The 16,605-nt window shown below is 41.4% G+C and overlaps 1 protein-coding gene across 4 annotated transcripts in view; it reads left to right on the top strand.

Annotated features, from left to right (window-relative positions):
• Positions 1-158: 158 nt before the first annotated feature.
• The window catches only part of XRCC6 (X-ray repair cross complementing 6), a 29,311-nt gene continuing 12,864 nt past the window's right edge, over positions 159-16,605 (top strand). Inside the window, exons 1-8 of one of the 4 annotated variants that reach the window (XM_024737614.1) lie at positions 159-234; positions 1,390-1,476; positions 3,716-3,828; positions 8,502-8,640; positions 8,895-9,149; positions 9,698-9,881; positions 13,961-14,147; positions 15,973-16,141. In XM_024737614.1, the coding sequence (XP_024593382.1) occupies positions 1,398-1,476; positions 3,716-3,828; positions 8,502-8,640; positions 8,895-9,149; positions 9,698-9,881; positions 13,961-14,147; positions 15,973-16,141 (1,126 nt within the window). In that variant the 5' untranslated portion in view covers positions 159-234; positions 1,390-1,397. Of the gene's footprint in view, positions 235-271; positions 732-1,389; positions 1,477-3,715; positions 3,829-8,501; positions 8,641-8,894; positions 9,150-9,697; positions 9,882-13,960; positions 14,148-15,972; positions 16,142-16,605 lie in introns of those variants that run through there. The other 3 variants (XM_024737613.1, XM_024737615.1, XM_024737616.1) reach the window with 3 other exon arrangements.

Raw genomic sequence — 16,605 nt, 5'->3', positions numbered from 1 at the left:
TCCTGACGGGCGGCGAGGGGCGGGTTTTCCCAGGGGGCGGGGCTTCGCGGACGGGGTGGTGTTAGTTCGGGACGGGTGTGGAAAGCGCCTGCGAGAGTGGGCGTGTCCCCTGGACGCGAAAGGTGCGCGCTATGCGTGATGACGTAAGGGGCGTTGATTGGGAGCGGGAACAGGAGCCTGCGCGTGTGCGGCGCTCCGCCTTCTGCCCAAGTTGATCTCTTCATTACGCTCAAGGTAGGTAGGAATGGGGCTGAGTTTTGTGTTTGTTGCTCTCTGCCAGGGCTGGCTTCATTTTGCTTTGCCCACTCAGCCTTGCGCGTCCCCGTAGCCTCATCGTGGGGCAGCGTCAGCCAGAAGTGTGCGGACCCGAGGGGTGGAGACGACCTCTGATCCCTGTTCCTTCCTCCGAGGGGAGGCGCACCCGGCCTTGGAGGCCCGCCTGCGTTTGAGACCCCACTGGGCATAGCTGGCTGAGAGTTGGGGGAGATTTGGGGGCGGGATGAGGACAAGTGGGTCTGCTAAAGGACGCAGTACACTGGACCGGGAATCTCTCAAATCCAGATGATGCCGGAGCTCTTTCGCTCAGGCCCGTGGCGCAGGCAGGATGGGCAAGTGTCGCGGTCTTCGTACTGCCAGGAAGCTCCGTAGCCGCCGACGAGACCAGGAGTGGCATGATAAACAGTACAAAAAAGCCCATTTGGGTACAGCCCTGAAGGCCAACCCTTTTGGAGGTGATTCTCATGCCAAGGGAATTGTGCTTGAAAAAGTAGGGGCCAAACAGTCAAATTCTGCCATCACGAAGTGTGTCAGGGTTCAGCTAATCAAGAATGGCCAAAAAAATCACACCCTTTGTACCCAATGATGGTTGTTTGAATTTTATTGAGGAAAATGATGAAGTTCTGGTTTCTGGATTTGGTCGCAAAGGTCATGCTGTTGGTGACATTCCTGGACTCTGCTTTAAGGTTGTCAGAGTAGCCAGTGTCACTCTTTTGGCCTTATACAAAGGCAAGAAGGAAAGACCAAGATCATAAGTTTTGATGATGAAAGCACGATAGTAATAAATTTTCATATGCCAGATGATGCTGGAGGTGGGACTGGACCTCCAGGTCAGGCTGCCCCAGCACACCTGTCAGAGAGGTCATTACGGGCCACCGGCGCTGAATTGTCCTTAAGGGATAGCTAAGGTGAGGCTATTTCAGGAATGATCCCCATGCCCTTTTACCTTGAATCTCAATTACCAAGCTCTCCAGGCAGCAGGATCCAGCATCCACGTTCCTCAGGAGTAACATGTAGCTTTTAGGACAGAACTCAAAGAAGCCTAGGGGTCGATAACTTTTAGGTTTAAATTTGGTTGTTACTGATGTCCACTTTCTTTCATCTTGTGAGCAGTAACCAACATGTCAGGGTGGGAGTCTTATTACAAAAATCAGGGTGATGAGGAAGAAGAAGATCAAGAGGAGGGCCTTGAAGAAGGTGGTAAGTGACTTTCATTAACATGTACCCTTGTGTGTGTGGAAGAAGGACTTTCCCTACCTGTCTCTGCTGGGTGATCTTTGCTGTCTTGTGGTCCATGCTTCTCTCCCCAGAGAATCTCCAATACTTTTCTCCCTTTGAACTTTGCAGAGCTACCTTAGGCTCTTTTATTCAGGCCCTACTCTAGTTTATGGAACATTCCTAGCCTTAAACTTTTGCTGGATACTGGTAGATTGATCTCCAATAAATGACCCTGAACATTGGTATCCTGTGTCACCTTAGGTGGCTCAGGTAAGACCCTTCCTCACCCAGGAAAGTAGTTTCCCTCATTCTTGGACCTCAGTGTAAAAATGCTTTCACCCTTCAATAACTGCAGCAACCAAAGAGTGTAATTAGCAACACAGTTACAAGAGTCATTCCCTCACCTAGCCTGCAGGTTTGGGAGTATATGTTCAGACAACACAGTAACACATAGGACAAAGGAAGAGAAATAAGGGGTGCCTGTACTCTACATACTGGTTAATTTAAGTCCTAGGTAGAAATTTTTAAAGTATTTTTATTTTTTAAAAGTAGGAAAAATATATTTTTAATATATTTTTATATTTTTTTAATAAAGAATATTTTTTATTTATATAAAAAATAAAACAGAATTCAGTAATCTATGTAATCTACCACCCTAACACAAGCACTACTAGCATTTTGGCATTTTGCATATTTCCTTCATATATCTTTCTTTATATTTTGTAACTATATATAGTTTGTTTTTGTTTGTATCTGATTTTTTATATGGTTGTAATCATAGTGCATATATTTTTTCCATTTTAATTTACATTTTCAAAATTTACATCTTCTTCAAAAAGAATTTTAAGCATATATACATAGTTTTGTGTTCTGCCTTTTTTTCTTACTGTATTATAGATATATCTTTCCATGTAACTGCAAATATAGCCTCTATAAATCATTTAAAATATGCTATAATTTGTTCATTCTACCTTTTGTTGGACATTTTAGTTTTCAGTTTCTTTAATAAACAACATTGTGGAAATTTTTGCATAGGGTTTTTCCATATTTTATTTTCTTAAGATAGATTCCTAAGAAGTAGAATTCACTGGCTCAAGGTAGAATTTTTGTTTAAGGCTCTTGACACTTATTGCTGTATTGCTTCAGAAAAGATGGGTAATTAAATTTACTGCATTAGGGAGCAGCATCGTCAAAAAGGGAGACAACCAGACATTATATGCCGTTTTATGAAAAACTCAACATCACCTATAATGTAATCATGCCAGAAAAAAAAAACCAAAACCCAAATCCGATGAAGCCTCTCTAGGTCCTTAGTAGAAAAGACAGAGGACTATGTTAATCTACACCAAAAGAATGCAGTCAGCAAAATCCAGAAGGTGGAAAACTATATGACATAATATCCAGGTTTTTCAGCAAATAAATTATGAGACAAAAGACAGAGGGAGTATCTACAGATTATAAGAGGCTTTAAAAACTTTTTTTTTTTAAAGTCAAAACCAGTGTTTAGGAATGTTGGCTTGGATGATTATAAAGAAAAAAATGAAGTGATTACCAAAAGTCAGGATGGTGATTACTCTTGGGAGGAAGGTGGGTGTTAAAATTGGGAGGCGACCTGGAGAGGGCTTATGGGGTGACTGGCAAGATTCAATTGCCTGATGTGCATGGTGGTTTTAAGGGTGTTCACTTTTTTTCTTGTTTTTTTGGCTGCACTGCGCAGCTTGTGGCTTGCGGGATCTTAGTTCCCTGACCAGCAATTGAACCCGCGCCCTTGGCAGTGAAAGCGCAGAGTCCTAACCACTGGCCCACCAAGAAATTCCCTAAGGGTGTTCGCCTTAGGGAATTCCTCAGATTATAATTTTGCTTAATGGGCTTTTCTCTATTTGTTTTATTTTACTTTGTTTTATTTTATTTTATTTTAATTATATTTTTTAGAAGTTTTGGGTTTTTACTCTCAACCACTGTGCCACCAGGGAAGCCCCGACAGGCAGACTCCTTAGTTGCAGTTCAGCAGCTCCTTAGTTGTGGCATGTGAACTCTTGGTTGCGGCATGCATGTGAGATCTAGTTCCCTGACCAGAGGTCAAACCCTAGCCCCCTGCATTGGGAGTGCGAGTCTTAACCACTGCACCACCAGGGAAGTCCCTCTGTTTGTTTTATATGAATAATAAACATGATAAATATGAAACAAGGGCAAACATTTCCTTCTATTTTTTTCCCCATAGGAGATTATAAATATTCAGGAAGAGATAGTTTGATTTTTTTGATTGATGCTTCTGAGGCCATGTTTGAAACTCAGGATGAAGATGAGTTGACTCCTTTTGACATGAGCATCCAGGTAAGACTACCTTTCATTTAATTAAGCAAACAACAAAAAGTATCAACACCACTTTAAAAAATATGGAGACTTCCCCGGTGGCACAGTGGTTAAGAATCCGCCTGACAATGCAGGAGACATGGGTTCAATCCCTGGTCCAGGAAGATCCCACGTGCCACGGAGCAACTAGGCCCATGTGCCACAGCTACTGAGCCTGTGCTTTAGAGCCCGCGTGCCACAACTACTGAAGCCCGTGTGCCTAGAGCCCGTGCTCTGCAAAAAGAGAAGCTACTGCAATGAGAAGCCCACGCTCCGCAACGAAGAGTAGCCCCGGGGCTTCCCTGGTGGCGCAGTGGTTGAGAATCTGCCTGCCAATGCAGGGGACATGGGTTCGAGCCCTGGTCTGGGAGGATCCCACATGCCGTGGAGCAACAGGCCCCGTGAGCCACAATTACTGAGCCGGCACGTCTGGAGCCTGTGCTCCGCAACAAGAGAGGCCGCAATAGTGAGAGGCCTGTGCACCGTGATGAGGAGCGGCCCCCACTTGCTGCAACTAGAGAAAGCCCTCGCACAGAAACGAAGAGCCAACACAGCCATAAATAAATAAATAAATAAATAAGGCAAAATTCCTTTAAACAAAAAAAAGAGTAGCCCCTGCTTGCCGCAATTAGAGAAAGCTCACACGCAGCAACAAAGACCCAACGCAGCCAAAAATAAATAAATAAATAAACTTAAAAAAAAAAAAAAAAAAGAGTAGCAGTGTTGGAGAACAGGCCCATTTTATTTTGGGTTTGAACTTCTGACCCTGGGACTACATTGCTTCCACCTTCTGTGTTAGCCCTGGTAGCAGAAGTGGGCTCCTCTTTCTGTAGAGATGTCAGTGTAAAGGAAGGAAAGAAGTTCCAGCTATTATGGTGTGGAGATGAGTCCTTTTGTAGTTGAGTATTACCTGTGGTTGAAAAAGATTATTACACCAAAAAGACAAACAACCCAATTTAAAAATGGGCACAAAACTTGAATATACATTTCTCTAAAGATGTACAAATGGCCAAAAGCACATGAAAAGATGCTCAATATTTTTAGGTATTAGAGAAATACAAATCAAAACCACAATGAGGTATCATACCCACCCACTAGGACTGCTGTAATTAAAAAAAAAAAGAAAAAGGGACAATAAGAAGTGTTGGCAAGGATGTAGAAATTGGAACTCTCATACATTGTCGGTGGGAATGTGAAATGGATCAGCTGCTGTGGAAAACAGTTTGGCAGTTCCTCAAAGAGTTAAACGTAGACTTATATGAGCCAGCAGTTCCCCTCCTAGGTGTTTACCCAATTAAATAAATAACAGCTACTCAGATCTTGATTCTGCCACTTACAAACTGTATGATATTGGAAGAGTTGCTGAAGCTCTTGATATGTTTTCTCATCTGTAAAATGGAGATAATAATAGTACCTACTTTGGGCTTCCCTTGTGGCACAGTGGTTAAGAATCCGCCTGCCAATGCAGGGGACACAGGTTCGAGCCCTGGTCCGGGAAGATGCCACATGCCGTGGAGCAACTAAGCCCGTGTGCCACAACTACTGAGCCTGCACTCTAGAGCCCGCGAGCCACAACTACTGAAGCCCGCATGCCACAACTGCTGACGCCCGCGCACCTAGAGCCTATGCTGCGCAACAAGAGAAGCCACCGCAGTGAGAAGCCTGTGCACCGCAACAAAGAGTAGCCCTGGCTTGCTGCAACTAGAGAAAGCCCGTGAGCAGCAACGAAGACCCAGTGCAGCCAAAAATAAATAAATTTATTAAAAATAAAATAATAGTACCTACTTTGTCAAATTGTTATGAGGATTTTTTATTTTTTAAATTGAGGTATAATTCACATAACAAAATTAACTATTTTAAAGTATACAGTTTTAAGGTATTTAGTCATTCACGTCATGCAATAATCACCACCCCTATCTCATTCTAAAACTTTTTGAGTGGATATACAAAATGTTTATATATACAGTAGAATATTAGTCATAAAAAGGAATGAAGTAGTGATACATGCTACAAGGTGCATGAACCTTGAAACATTACAGTAAGTGAAAGAAGCCAGGCAAAAGGTCACATGCTGTATGATTACATTTATATGAAGTATAGAATAGATAATCCATAGAGAATGCAGATTGGTGGTTACCAGGTGCTGCAGGGGAGGGAGCAACTGCTTAATTGGTATGGGGTTTGCTTTTGGGATGATAAAAATGTTTGGGAACTAGATAGAAGTGGTGGTTGCACAACATTGTGAATGTACTAAATTGAACACTGAATTGTTCACTTTAAATGATTAATTTTGGGGCTTCTCTGGTGGTGTAGTGGTTGAGAGTCCACCTGACGATGCAGAAGACACGGGTTCGTGCCCCAGTCTGGGAAGATCCCACATGCCGCGGAGCGGCTAGGCTCGTGAGCCATGGCCGCTGAGCCAGCGTGTCTGGAGCCTGTGCTCCGCAACAGTGAGAGACCCGCGTACCGCCCCCCACCAAAAAAAAGATTAATTTTGTTATGTGAATTTCACCTCAGTTAAAAAGTTTGGTATTTCTTCATAGAGAAGAATTTTTAAGGATTTATTGTACATCTCATTTCTCATATTTCTGGAGTTTGGAGCCAAATAGAAGCTTCTCATGTCCTAATTTGTACACAAACAGTTCTTGCAATTGACAAGTCAGAATCTTGCATCTAAAAAAAGAATTAATAAAAACAATTCTTAACTTTAAAGCAGTGGTTTGCAAACTTTAACCTACATCAGAATCACCTGCAGGGCTGTTGACACAGATTGCAGGGCCTTACCCTGCAATCAGAATTTCTGATTCTATAGGTCTAGAGGAGGGACCAAGAATTTGCATTTCCAACAGAGCTCCCAGGTGACGCTGATGTTGTTTGGAGATCACTCTTTGAGGAGCACTGTTTTAACCTTTTTTGGACCATGGACCTCTTTGAAGATGTGATGAAGGCTACATACCCTCTCCCCAAAAAGATACGGTTCTACATGTAATTTGAAAGGGTTCATGAAATGCTAACACCTAGAGAACCCAGAAGCAACTGTAGTATTATGTAGTGAATAAGTGAAACATTCACTGATGAATGTAATGTATTTGATAAGGAGCAATGAAAAAACATTTTCTAAAATTCTATTTTAGTTTGTGTGTGTGGTGGGGGGTGGGAAGGGGTGGTTAATAGTAGAACCTAAAGAAGCCCTCACTGGGACTTCCCTGGCAGTCCAGCGGTTAAGACTTCCACTGCAGGGGGCACAGGTTTGATCCCTGGTCAGGGAACTAGATCCTGCATGCTACAACTAAGATCTCGCATGCCGCAACTAAAGATCCTGCCCGGCGTAGCCAAATAAATAAATAAATAAGAAAAATAAATATATAAACAAATAAAAAGAAATGATTGCTTGCCATGAAGATAACTGTCAGTGACTAGACATACCATAAGTTCTGCATTTAAGGAGAGAATTGCTATGGAGGAAGGCCAGGTAGAGTCTCAAGCAGGATATGGAGGGGGGTCACCATTGTTGGTTTATTCCTCAGCTTTGCAGAATCAGAAACTTAATTTTGTCAGTACCCCCAGAATTATAGGCCACCAGGACTGACCACTTATGAGACACTGATTTACTAGATATGGCTTTAGTTTATATTTCCTGGAATACTGATGTGTTTAATTGTGTAATTAGGCAAATTTTATTTCAAAAGTTGCTTTTAGTAGGTATAGATTTATTTTCCATTATTTATTAATGTCACATATACAAACATTCACTTAAACCTTTTATGTATGTAATTATTTTATATATGTAAATTTTGTTTCTTGGTATCAAGCTACTTGAGGAAAAGAGACTTCCTTGGTGGTCCAGTGGTTAAGACTTTGCCTTCCAATGCAGGGGGTATGGGTTTGATCCCTGGTCAGAGAGCTAAGATCTCACATGCTTTGGGGCCAAAAAACCAAAACATAAACAGAAGTAACATTGTAAAAAATTCAATAAAGACTTTAAAAATGGTCCACATTAAGAAAAAAAAAAAAGCTACTTAAGGAATGATCAAATGGCCTGTTCAAACTCAGCCAATTAAGTAAGTGACATCATTGGGACTCAAATCCACGTTTTCCGATTCTAGTGCTGGGCTTTTATTGATTTTTATTTCCCTATAGCAGAGTTTCCTTCCGGAGTATATACATGTTTTTTTTTTTTTTTTTTCGGTACATGGGCCTCTCACTGTTGTGGCCTCTCCCGTTGCAGAGCACAGGCTGAGGACGCGCAGGCTCAGTGGCAATGGCTCACGGGCCCAGCCGCTCTGCGGCATGTGGGAACTTCCCGGACCGGGGCACGAACCTGCGTCCCCTGCATTGGCAGGCGGACTCTCAACCACTGCGCCACCAGGGAAGCCCTACATGTTTTGAATTCTCTGATTTCTTATTGTAGGGACTGCTTATATGTCTGTTGTGTACTTAACCACACTTTGCTTTGTGTTATGCATAATATAAATGACCATCACCCTCACTGGATTATGAGTTTCCTGAAGGTAGGGGTCACACCTTACTCTAATGCCATGTACAAATTCAGCAAATATATATTGAGTGCCCTACTATGTGTCAGGCACCTGTGGAGCTTAAGTTTAGTGGTACGTAGTTAAATATTAATTGAAATTTTATGTTTGTTTTTTCAGTGTATCCGGAGTGTATACACCAGTAAGATCATAAGCAGTGATCGAGATCTCTTGGCAGTGGTGTTCTATGGTACCAATAAGGACAAAAATTCAGTGAATTTCAAAAATATTTACGTCTTGCAGGAATTGGATAATCCAGGTCAGTAGTATTCTAAGATCAGCTTTTCCCTTACATGAGAAGGTCACTAACATGCACAAAGGGGGATGTGGAGAAGGAAGCAGATAACATCTTGACTGGGAGTATGCTTTCCTGCACAAGGGGGTTCTTACTGGGGTGTAGACTTTTGTTATGTGGGTTAAACAGCTCTGGGTGAGAAAGAGCTTCTGTTAGTCTTGTAAAACACTGGCGCTGTTCCGACTTTTCTGCCCATTTGACTCCCTGTCTCTGATCAGGTGCTAAACGAGTGCTAGAGCTTGACCACTTTAAGGGGCAGGAGGGGAAGAAACGTTTCCAAGACCTAATTGGCCATGGATCTGACTACTCCCTGAGTGAAGTACTGTGGGTCTGTGCCAACCTCTTTAGCGATGTCCAGTTCAAGATGAGCCATAAGAGGATCATGCTTTTCACCAATGAAGATGACCCCCACGGCAATGACAGTGCCAAAGCCAGCAGGGCCAGGACCAAAGCTGGGGATCTCCGTGACACAGGTCGGCATTCCCCTGTTCTTTTATTTTATTTCTTTGGCTGCATTGTGGGGCTTGTGGGATCTTAGTTCCCCGACCAGGGATCGGACCCGTGCTGCCTGCAATGGAATCGAGGAGTCTTAACCACTGGACCTCCAGGGAAGTCGCCCCCTGTTCTTTTAACTTGGCACTTAATTTTTTTTTGCTTTTTTATAGCTGATGTCAAATAGTTGCTTTTCACCCTTCAGAGTAAAATGAAACAGTATAGTGAAGCTGGGGGAGACCCCAATGTAATATTCCCAGTGAAAATGACCAGGCCATTCGTTGTCTGAAGGGCTCTACCAGAGGGAGCTTTTCTTGACTTTAATGCCACCACAAATGGTGGTTATTTGAACAAGTTGTCTGAAGTCATTAGAGCAGCTGATCCCCTTAACCACTTTCTCTAAGTCCTGAAAATGTTTATAATCAATCTAGTTCTTTGGGAGCTTTTGACAGCATATTTAAACTTAACTGAAAAAAATTCTCCCTTGCTGGAAATTGTTTCCCCTCACTTTTGTCTATCCTCGCTCCAGGTATCTTCCTTGACTTGTTGCACCTAAGGAAACGTGGGGGCTTTGACATATCCTTGTTCTACAGAGATATTATCAGCATAGCAGAGGATGAGGACATAGGGGTTCACTTTGAGGAGTCGAGCAAGCTCAAAGACCTGTTGAGGAAGGTTCGCGCCAAGGAGACCAGGAAGCGCGTGCTCTACAGGTAGGCACTAAGCCTGGGTCAGCTGCCCACAAGGCCCCTAACTGATCATAAGCAGTGCATGGCTTTGACCTCCCTGGCTCCTTAACTCTGGGCTGTACCACTGCCTCACTGTTCCTCTAAAAAAAACTTGCTTTATTTCAGGATAGCACAAGCTATTTGCTTCTCTTTCTCTAGAAAGAGCTGGTATGCTGTTTCTCCAAAATAAAACAGCTCTCCACTCCTTTGGGGTAAACAGTTGCGGCTAACGGTATCCTCAGTTGCACTCACTAGGACATTGTCTGTTTTCTTCTCTGTAAATTGGGGATAACGACAGTACCTGGTATAGAGCAAAAACTCAATAAATTTTAGTTATTATCATTGTTGTTAAAATTGTGTTATTCTAATTTCTTATAAACTTGAGACCAATAAGAACCAGGTGGTTTGATTATCTTCCTTTAGAGACCTTTGACATTAGAATCCTAAGGCCGCCTCAGTGTTTCTTCCTAAAGAGCATCAGACTTTCATTTTAGACTAGTTTCCTCAGTATAGAGGAATAAGACCCTTGGTAGTTTTTGAGCTGTTTTCAAGAGATTACTGACAATTCTACTAGAAAACCCATGAAATTAAATATTTTAAGGAAACCATGAAGCAGCTCATTGCTACAGTTATAGTTTTGTCATTGTTCTCCTTTTCCTCCCAGGAACTATTTCTTTTTCCTCAAACAATTACCCTGTCACCTTTTCTCCTTCCTGAAATGGTGGAATATTGTTACTACTACAATTTGGAAATCTACACATATTGGTGGGAGTGGCAGGGGGGATCAAATGGTGGTTAAAAGTAGGTTCTAGAGTCAGATTGGCTCAGATTCTAGTCCTCTGCTGTGTGACCTGGGGTAAATCATGTAACTTCTCTGAGCCTCATTAAAATGGGAGCAAAAATGGTCCCTCTTTATAGGGCTGCTGTGATGATTAAATGGAATAACATAGTAATTATGTTAGCTATTCTTACTATTAGCTATAAACGTTAGCTATTCTTACTGTTTTGTGAGAGTCATTATAGGATACTTGGTAGTAATAATAATAAATTGGAGCTGTTTGAGAATTAATTGCCTAAGGCTTAGAAAATTATTACACTTATTCTTGCTGTAATAAAATAATAGAATTATTTTATTGCATAATTATTATGTGCCAGGCACTGTCCTAAGTTCTTTTTTCTTTTTTTTGTGAATTTTAGAATTTTATTTATTTTTTTATACTGCAGGTTCTTATTAGTTATCCATTTTATACATATTAGTGTATATATGTCAATCCCAATCTCCCAATTCATCACACCACCACTCCCACCCCTGCCACTTTACCCCCCTTGGTGTCCATACATTTGTTCTCTACATCTGTGTCTCTCTTTCTTTCTTTCTCTTTTTTAATATATTTATTTATTTATTTTTGGCTGCGTTGGGTCTTTCTTGCTGTGTGCGGGGCATTGCGGTGCACGGGCTTCTCATTGAGGTGGCTTCTCTTGTTGCGGAGCACGGGCTCTAGGGTGGGCAGGCTTCAGTAGTTGCAGCACGTGGGCCCAGTAGTTGTGGCTCACGGGCTCTAGAGCGCAGGCCCAGTAGCTGTGGCGCACGGGCTTAGTTGTTCCACGGCATTTGGGATCTTCCCGGACCAGGGCTCGAATCCGTGTCCCCTGCACCGGCAGGCAGATTCTTAACCACTGTGCCACCAGTGAAGCCCTGTGTCTCTATTTCTGCCCTGCAAACTGGTTCATCCGTATGTCCTAAGTTCTTTGTTAACATAATTACCTCATTTAATCTATAAAAACAGTGCTTTGAGTTGGGTTGAAACCTACCCATTAGTAACATTTATTAACCTTAAATCATTTCAGATGAAGTTTAACATAAGCAGCTTGTTTTGTGCTGTGGGCTTTCACATTTTCCTTTCCTTGGTATGACATAAACCACATGATGTTATACTATAATTCTGTCTTAACTTAGAGTTATGACATTTTCAAGGTCGAAAGGTACCTTAGTTTATAGATGTGAACATTTAATATGGGGTGGGGGGACTAACTGATTGGCTCTTTTGGTTCAGAAATAGAACCAAGGTCACTTGAAGCCTGAGGCCAGAGTAGACCACATTGACCAGTGCTTTTTCCCAGGATACTAAAATTTAGGGGGCACAACAATTTTAAAAAATTACTTTTGCAGATTGTGCAGTTTTTAAATTGGTTACATTTATTGTCAGCTCTCCTTCAGCAGCCTTTAAACAACTGTGTTTAACACCTAGTAAGCCGGAATGATTTAAAGTAGGAAGCCATCAAATGGGTGGTGTTATTACTAACGCCCATCTGTTACTAACACTCATCTCTGGGGCACATCATACATTACCAAATTGTACCATACCTACCAGGTGCTTGCTCCAGGAACCTAAAATTTCTAGTCAGGGCTCTGTCCCAAACCAATGTTCTTTCTACTGTGTGAACCAATATACCTTTGAACTAGCTATAACTTGTTTAAACATGTTCTCTTCTTTAAAGTAAATACTGCTAAACATTCTACAACAGTGAAGATTGGGTTATTGATTTAAGACTTTTCTTCTTTTGGGATAAAGGTTTTAAAGCTATAAATTTCCCTCTGAGCACTGATTTAGCTGCATCCTATACCTTTTGATATGTTGTATTTTCACTTTCATTCAGTTCAAAACCATTTTAAATTTCCCTTGTGATTTCTCCTTTGACCTCCTGGGTTATTTAGAATTGTATTGTTTACTTTCCAAATATTTGAGGTTTTCCCAGATTTCTCTCTGTTGTGGATCTCTAACTTAGTTCCATTTTGGGTAAAGAACATATTTTGTATGATAGCAATCCTTTTTATTTTTTTCTTTTTGGCTGCGCTGCACAGCATGTGAGATCTTAGTTCCCTGACCAGGGATTGACCTGTGTCCCCTGCAGTGGAAGTGCAGAGTTCTAACCACTGGACCACCAGGGAATTTCCAATTTCAGTTTTTTTAGATGCATTTAGACTTGTCTTGTGTCTCAGTATATGGTCTATCCTAGAGAATGTTCCATGTGTGCTTGAAGAGAATGTGTAGCATAGGTTAGTTTTCTGTTCTCCCTTTTTTCCCCACAGTATTGTATTGGAAATATTTTTGCATGTTGTCTTTATTATAGAACACATTTTCAAGAGGTCCTATTTGTGCTTAAGATGTTGATATAAATACTCTGGAGCAAAATGTTATAAAGGAAAAGTACCTGAGCTTTGAATCAGACATACGTGAATTTGAATACCAGTTTTCATTAGTTGTATGTCTTTGGGCAAGTTAGATAACATTCCTGAGCCTCAGTGTTTTCATCTGTAAAAATGACAACAATAAGGTTATTGGGTAGCAAGTAACAGAAACTGACTCTTGACTAATTTCAGCATATTAAAACTGGGTAGTATAAGAACCAGGGTGGCACCAGGAATCTAGAAAATAAGAATTATTGACAGTGTCTTTGGGGTACCACTGTCAGCAAGCATCCCCTCCAACCGTGTCCTTTCTTGGTCACTGTTTAAGACCCAGATTCTCAGGAGAATAAGTCTGATGGCTTGAGCCTGGGCCAGATGTGCCTATCTCTTGGTCGGGGTAAAGCATATCACCTGGATGAACATTTTCCTAAAACTGCAGTGGGGCAAGGGTGGTTCCCTAAGAAAAATTGGGGTTTCATTGTTAAAATAAGAGGGAAGGTATAGTAGACAAGCAGAAGCAGCAGATAATATAGTACTTATAGGATTATTATGATGATTAAATGAGAGAATAACTGTAAAGTGATTTAATAAATTGCTAGGCTCTATTTAAAAAATCATTATTTTTAGTACAGTACATTCTTTATCATTATTTTAAGGAGTTAACAGTACATTCTGAGACTAAGATTGTGCAACATAGACGCTGAGATGTATTACAGCAAACTCCATTGTATTATTAAAAAGCTTTATATTTGTATTCGAAAAGCTTAGGTTATTGGAGAGAATAAAACAAATCAGGGCTTGGGTGCCATGAATGAATTTTAGATAGGAAAATATACTCTTTCTGTCCAAATTAAAAATTTTTTCTCTCCTTCAGGTTGAAGCTTAAGCTCAACAAAGATGTAGCGCTCACTGTTGGCATTTATAATATGGTCCAGAAGGCTCTCAAACCTTCTCCAGTGAGGCTTTATCGGGAAACAAATGAACCAGTGAAAACCAAGACCCGGACATTTAATGTAAATACAGGCAGTTTGCTTTTGCCTAGCGACACCAAGAGGTCCCAGGTAGGTCTCTGCCTTCTTACTGAATTTTGTCCTGTTGAAGAGTTAACAGGGAGGGGGAGACATGATCAGCCTAACTAGTTAAATAACTTTCATGTGCGCATCTTTCTAGCCAAGCTAGAAAGTTGTTGTCATTACCCTTTGGAATATGGCATCTAGATCAGTAATACCTTGGGAGCTAGAAAGTTAGAGCCAGTATTTGGAAGAGGTGTCAGTGAAAACTTCAGCCCTCGATCAGCCAGCACATGCTACTCTGAGTCTTAACAGTCTAATTCCAGTACAGTGGCAGAAATTGTTTTATAGTTAACTAGGGAGATGAGCTAGGGAAAGAAAGTGTGTTAGGTGTGAAGTGCCCTCGTTTTAGGGAGAGATTTTTTTTTCTTTGCCAAACTAACCACTTTTTCCTGTGCCTTGAAATGATACCTTCATGCCTTTTTTTTTTTTTTTTTGCGGTACGTGGGCCTCTCACCATTGTGGCCTCTCCCGCTGCGGAGCACAGGCTCCGGACGCGCAGGCTCAGCGGCCATGGCTTACGGGTCCCGCAGCATGTGGGATCCTCCCGGACCCGGGCACGAACCCGTGTCCCCTGCATTGGCAGGCAGACTCTCAACCACTGCACCACCAGGGAAGCCCCCCCTCATGCCTTTCTTAATCTGAAAGACAGACTAAGGATGCAGAACATTATCTCTCCTCATCCTCTCACCTTTGTTCAATCTATAGAAGGATTTTTTTAATTGAAGTACAGTTGATTTACAAAGTTCTGTTAATTTCTGCTGTACAGCAAAGTGATTCTGTTATACATATATATATACATTTTAAAATATTCTTTTCCATATGGTTTATCTCAGGATATTGAATGTAGTTCCCTATAGAAAGATTTGATATCTGAAATTAAAATCAAGTGAGTCATCCTTCCTTTTTAGTTATGCAAAACGTGGGAGAGCGATTTTGCCTAAGTTCAGGACCTAGAAGGATCAACTAAGTGACTAAAATTAAATATTATTTTGATTCAACCCTCGAGATGTCTTTTGGAGCACAAATTTCAGGCCAGAGTGTCTTGCCCTACTTTTCAGGAGGAGAAGACGACAAGAAATTTCTCCTTCCATTTTGGAAGTAGCTAGTTTTCCATGTTGGTTTATTCATAGGCAGTAGCTCTTCCGGTTACTAAGTTTCTTTCTTGATTAACTGTGCCTACAAAAAGTCTTAAGGGCTCTGTTTTTGTTTATAAAACCCAAATTTGACCTTTACTAAGTTCTGTTACTAATCGCATATTTAGGATCAAAATGCAAATGTTAAAAGTTTGGAAGTAGTATGTGTGTATGTGTGTGTGTGTGTGTGAGCCTCCTACACTGAGACCTAGCACAATACCTGACGTAGGTCCTCTCAATAAGTAGGTAAGGTTTGAGCATCCTTTGTGTGTCAGGGATGATGCTGAGGGTTTAGTACACATTAAATGAGGGAAGGAACAAATGCCTGAAGAACATGGCTTTTAGCACCAGACAGATGTGGTACAGTTCAAAGCCCAATTCGGTTGTATACTCTGGAGCAAGTTACTAACTATAGAGCCTCAGTTCACTCATCTGTAAAACAGAGTTTTTAACATTTACTGCCTAGGATTGTTACAGATGATAAACTGGGTGGCAAAAGTAAAGTGCCTGGCTGGCACTCAATACATGTCAATTGCTGTTGATAGGAGGAAGATGCCTCTGATGAGCCCTCTTCCTGCTCCTTAGAAGAAAGCTGATTTTAACTTGCTAGTGTCATATGGCAACCATTTCGCATCTCTGTGTATCCTCGCTATGTGGCCCTCGTTGTTCCCCTTCTATAGACCTATGGGAGTCGTCAGATTGTATTAGAGAAAGAAGAAACAGAAGAGCTTAAACGGTTTGATGAACCAGGTTTGATTCTCATCGGTTTCAAGCCCTTGATAATGCTGAAGAAGCACCATTACCTGAGGCCCTCCCTGTTCGTGTACCCCGAGGAGTCCCTGATAAATGGTAAGGGGCATAAACCAAGGATAAACGAATAAGCAACACAGAAGGCAATTTACCGAGCAGCATTCCTAAATGGCTGCTGCTGGAAACTATATAGGATGTGTTACTGGGTGTTTTGAAAGTGTTTCACACTCAAATAAATTTTGGAAACGTGGGACTAAACAAAGTTAAAGAGATTTCTTTAGGAACTATAATATACTGATAGCATTGTGAATATCCAGGAGGGGATATGGAATTAGCATATTTAAAACTTAGTTGCTATGAAATTCTTTCTTTGAGGCATCAGATAAAGAGTTCGGGAAAAACAAACCTGGCTTCTTCCCTAGTGTTGCGATTAAGGATGATATGAACTTCGCCATTGGGTTTATTTGTGCTGTCCAGACCTATATTCCTCTGTGCTATAGCTAATGAACCTCCCGGATCTGACCTGACTGGTTTTCATTAGCAACTAGGGCTTATGTCATTAG

Source organism: Neophocaena asiaeorientalis, unplaced genomic scaffold, assembly GCF_003031525.2.
Source record: "Neophocaena asiaeorientalis asiaeorientalis breed wild unplaced genomic scaffold, Neophocaena_asiaeorientalis_V1.1 scaffold242, whole genome shotgun sequence".
Lineage (NCBI taxonomy): Eukaryota > Metazoa > Chordata > Mammalia > Artiodactyla > Phocoenidae > Neophocaena > Neophocaena asiaeorientalis.
The sequence above is the reverse complement of the archived record's forward strand: the minus strand, read 5'-3'. Positions and strand labels throughout refer to the sequence as shown.